This window comes from Sapajus apella, unplaced genomic scaffold (genome assembly GCF_009761245.1).
Source record: "Sapajus apella isolate SASKATOON/1434 unplaced genomic scaffold, GSC_monkey_1.0 scaffold22, whole genome shotgun sequence".
NCBI lineage: Eukaryota > Metazoa > Chordata > Mammalia > Primates > Cebidae > Sapajus > Sapajus apella.
The window spans coordinates 27,816,201-27,821,051 of NW_022436962.1; the positions used below are offsets into that span (position 1 = coordinate 27,816,201).

A 4,851-nucleotide genomic window follows, 5' to 3' on the forward strand; every position below is an offset into this window, starting at 1 on the left:
TTTTTTTTTTTTTTTTTTTTTTTTGAGATGGAGTCTTGCTCTGTTGCCAGGCTGGAGTGCAGTGGCGCAATCTCAGCTCACTGTAACCTCCACCTCCTGAATTATTCTTCCCCCTCAGCCTCCCGAGTAGCTGGGACCACAGGCACGGCCAACACGCCCGGCTAATTTTTGTATTTTTAGTAGAGACGGGGTTTCACCATGGCCAGGATTGTCTCGATCTCTTGTCCTCGTGATCCGCCCGCCTCAGCCTCCCAAAGTGCTAGGATTACAGGCATGAGCCACCACGCCCGGCCTAGAAGACTTTTTTATGTCTAACGAGTATGGTATTTCTAAATAACTTTAAAAGACATTAATTAGAAGGCAGAAAGTATACACCATGGAATGATGTATACTTCATTTCCAAACAGGATGGCTTATTAAACAAAACTAATCAACAAAATTGCATTTTCTACTTAAGATTTGATGAAGTCACAAGCAGAAAAAAGGATAAGAAACTTAGACTCAGTTTAACTGTTTTTAACCATTTGTGCATTGTAAAGTGCTTCAAAACAAAGTATCGTGTATTTTAGCACAATCACCGTAAGGCTATCAGAGATAAACCTGTCGAACTTATTGATTCACTGCAAGGAGGGGAACTGCACACCAGGAGTCTTGGGTATCTAACCAACACAAAGAAAGAAGTGTCATTATCGGATTTGGGTACAGGGTGGAGCTGAGGTGAAATTTACATCAAGTAGTGTTTAAACAGCCTCAAAATAAAGCAGGACTGTACATAAAAGTGTCAACATCAGATTCATATTGTGAAGGCTCCTCTTTCCTTGGAAACTACAAATTTAAGATAAACGTGGAAAATTGTGTCCAGAAATCCTTAATGGGAAGTTCTGACTTGGGTTGGAAATCAAGAACGCTTCTCTACAAGACAAGAGTGGGAGAATTCACTCTTACTGAGAGAATTCAAACAGCAAAGTTTCTTACAGTCTATGATTTCTGAGACCAAGGTTTCTCAGTCAATAAGCAGCAGACCTTCATGGGGTCATTACTACATATTACCATTTGCTGTTAACTCTGCAGCTGTACATCAGTGTAGGTGTGGGGAAACAAAAAGAGAAACAAAAAATTTTGCAGCTGGCTTTATCTGTGTTTTTTTTTTCTTTTTTTTTTTTGAGAAGGAGTTTCACTCTTGTTACCCAGGCTGGAGTGCAATGGCACGATCTCGGCTCACCGCAACCTCCGCCTCCTGGGTTCAGGCAATTCTCCTGCCTCAACCTCCTGAGTAGCTGGGATTACAGGCACGCGCCACCATGCCCAGCTAATGTTTTGTATTTTTAGTAGAGACGGGGTTTCACCATGTTGACCAGGATGGTCTCGATCTCTTGACCTCGTGATCCACCCGCCTCGGCCTCCCAAAGTGCTGGGATTACAGGCTTGAGCCACCGCGCCCGGCCTATCTGTGTCTCTTATCCCAACCTGATGAAAAGCAGGGCAGATTTTTCTCAGTGGGAGTTAACACTAACTTCATTATGTGTCAGAATAGTTCTGCTTTTAAAAGCACAGGTGTGAACTTGAGCTATCCTTATTTGTTCCAGTATCTCATCAAATATCCTTTTGTGTTTCTATTATCATTTGCTATGGTCATGTTTCTTAAGTTTCTGACTGAATCCACTCAGATATGTACACGTATATGTACACGTACATGTACACGGACACGTACACACACCTGCATGTATGCACGCACATGTGTACATACACGTGTGCACACACGTGTACATGTGTGCATGTGTACACGTGTAGATGCATGTTATGTACACATATACATGCATATGTGCATGTGTATGTACATATATGTATTTTTTTTTGAGAAGGAGTCTTGCTCTGTCACCCAGGCTGGAGTGCAATAGCGCAATCTCAGGTCACTGCAGCCTCCACCTCTCAGGTTCAAACAATTTTCCTGCCTCAGCCTCCCAAGCAGCTGGGATTACAGGTGTCTGCTGCCACGCCTAGCTAATTTTTGTGTATTTTTAGTAGAGACAGGGTTTCACCGTGTTGGTCAAGCTGGTCTTGAACTTCCGACCTCAGGTGATCCTCCCTCCTCGACCTCCCAAAATGCTGGGATTACAGGCGTGAGCCACTGAACCCATATTTCTTGCTTCTGATTTTAAAAATTCTTATTTCCAACACACCTCATGATTAAGATCCCATTTTTTCTGGTTTCACTTTGGATCAATTGTCAGCAAGTCTGAATGTTGTACTCATAACAGTTATTTTCAAAGGAATTAGAATGCAACTATTTTCGTGGTCAAAAACAGTTGTGCTTACAGTTTTTAGACTGGATTACAGAGCAAGAAAGAAAACATAGAAAGTGAAAAACCGTATTATTTGCAAACACACATTACTTCTTCACGGAATCGATCCAAGTCTCTAAAAATTTTGGTTTAGACTGCAGTGTTAACATTTGTAAAGCTTATAAATAGCAAGCAGGAAATAGCCGAGGAAAGCACGAATGAGGTGCGGAAAGAACAGAGTTCTAGATCAAGTGCCAAAATGAAAATCAGATTCAGGGAAACCACTAAATTCTTTTGACAACTTAACAGGTTTAATATCTTATACATGGTAAAAGCTTACTTGAGAGTTAAGTAAAAGCTCCTGTGTAACTCTGAAAGTCCCTGATAGGTTTTCACGAATACGCATGGACAAATGAGACCATTAAATGATTAGTGAACACTTCTACATAACAGGCCCTAAGAACTCAGGCCCTCAACAGGCCACACGTGTGAATGCTTGGCCACAATCAGTGACCAGAAGAATCAATTTTCCTCCCCAGCAATCCTTTGTCCTGGGTTTGGATATACATGTTTCTCTAGGCTGGAGCTAACAAGGCTGTGTGATTAGTGGACAAAATACACGTCACATAACCATCGTAAGAAGGTGAAGACTTGAGCCTTAAAAATCAGCTGGCCCAACTCCAGAAGACCATCAGATTTACGGATAAAGAAACAAAGCATTTGTAACTGTGGGCGGGACTAAGCGCCTGTAACAGGTTTTTTTTTTTCTCCCTCTTTGTGGGGAGGCAAAACCACCACCATCACAAAACAACAGCAAAGAAAGGTCTCAGTAACAGTTCGAAGCACCTTAACACTAAGGAACTCTCAGCCTTAAGTGAAAATCCCAGAGAACAGACATACCCCCCTTGACAGACCTACTCCGTACCCAGCGCTGCTACTTGTCCGTCTCTTTCTCCGTCCTAACAGCAACCGAAATCCTCACCTGATCTTGGCAGTGCCGGTGGATAAAATCCCAGACGGTACACCGAGCGGAGGCACACCGTACCGCCTTGCACCCAAAGCCGGGGCCGCGAATCCACACAAGCGCCGAGGCCTCCGCCATGTTACTGAATCTTCGAACCTCTAGCCTCTCTGATACACCAGGCGCCGCAACTCGCCCGGCGCATTTTGATGATGCGCACCGCGTCTTCCAGCGCCCCGCCTCTCACGCTGCCGTTCGCCCTTCCCCTCCCCTGGGGCCGGTCACGTGAGCTGGGCGGCTGGGCGGCGGGGACTGGGGGAAGGGAACAGGAAAGGCCTGCCGGAGGCCGATAAGACTGCCGAGCACCTGGCGAGGCGTTGCTAGGAGAAGTTGCTAGGGCGGGGCTCGAGGGACCGGCTATAAAAGGCTGGCGCTAGGTTAGGTTTCGAGCGTCCTGGCTGAAAGCGATAAGACTGTAATTAAGCACCGCCCAGTGTCGTAGGCTTTGGCCCTTTTCCTCACATCTGTGTAGTTATTTTTGGGTCGCGGAGAATTGTGGCCCAAGAAGGCCCTGCTCCCTGGGGGTGTGGGGAGAGAAGCTGCAGTCCCGGAAGAGGTTTTGGGGGGGCCTCTTCCTTGGCCTGGAGGAGCCCCCCAACCTGAGGGGGCAAGGAAACGACCCCCAAGAGGCCCCCAAACAATGGCGCGCGTGGTTTTTCCTCCAGGTTTACAGAGCGTTCTCCAGAAACAGCCAGCCTCCGGGTTTCTGCTAGCCACGCACGGTTTATTCTTATTTCCGCCTGTTTGTGCTCTGCGTTATCTCCACTTCAGCTCTGTTTTCAAAATATTTCACAGTAAGTGGGCTCTTGTGAAAGGCAGTGACAGGAGTGACGCTTACAGCCCTGCTGCTTCAAAAAACCCTAACATAACTTTTATTCTGCACCATGGAAACGCACTCGGACAGATTTGCATAACATAACTTTAAGGCTCAGGGAATCCGAAGGAGTCCCTTAATATTTAATAGGCTGAGATTACGGTATTTCTAAAACCCTGAACAATTCAAAAGCCACCAGTGTGGAGAGAGGAAGATTATCGAGATATCTGTGCCTCCTAAACAGAAATGTATCGGCCCACAGAATTGCTTTCTCTGCCTTGAAAATGCTGGGCAAATGAAACTCCTTGCTGAGGGGATAACAACACAAAATTCAGAAATTGTTTAGCCGTAGCAGTATGTGCAGAAATGGAATTTTCAAGGCCTGGGAAGTTATAGATTCTGCTGTCTTTATTTCACACACAAGGGAAAGTTGGGGAGAGAAAGGGCCCCCGTGGGGATGCCAGTAGATAAAGAAACGTTACAAAAAATTATACAGACACATTGTACCTAGAAGGCAGTCTTTTGGAAAAGTAGTGCCGTGGAGACCCTGGAGCTTGAAGGTGTCTCCCCAGGTACATGTAAGCAGCCCAAACTCCAGAAACCTCAAGTCAGTCTGCAGTCGCCTCCCCAGCTGTCTGTCCTCGGGTTCCTGAACAAGTAATCTACAGATCTGAGCCTTAAGCCTCTTCTTTTTTTGTTTGTGATTTCTTCCTTCTGGGGATCAAAAAATGACT

At 45.6% G+C, this 4,851-nt stretch overlaps 1 protein-coding gene across 2 annotated transcripts in view; it reads right to left on the bottom strand.

The window, feature by feature from the left end:
* The window catches only part of SDE2 (SDE2 telomere maintenance homolog), a 15,170-nt gene extending 11,692 nt beyond the window's left edge, over window positions 1-3,478 (bottom strand). For both annotated transcript variants that reach the window (XM_032289436.1, XM_032289435.1), the window contains exon 1: window positions 3,265-3,478. In XM_032289436.1, the coding sequence (XP_032145327.1) occupies window positions 3,265-3,384 (120 nt within the window). In that variant the 5' untranslated portion in view covers window positions 3,385-3,478. The remainder of the gene's footprint in view (window positions 1-3,264) is intronic.
* Between the last annotated feature and the right edge of the window lie 1,373 nt (window positions 3,479-4,851).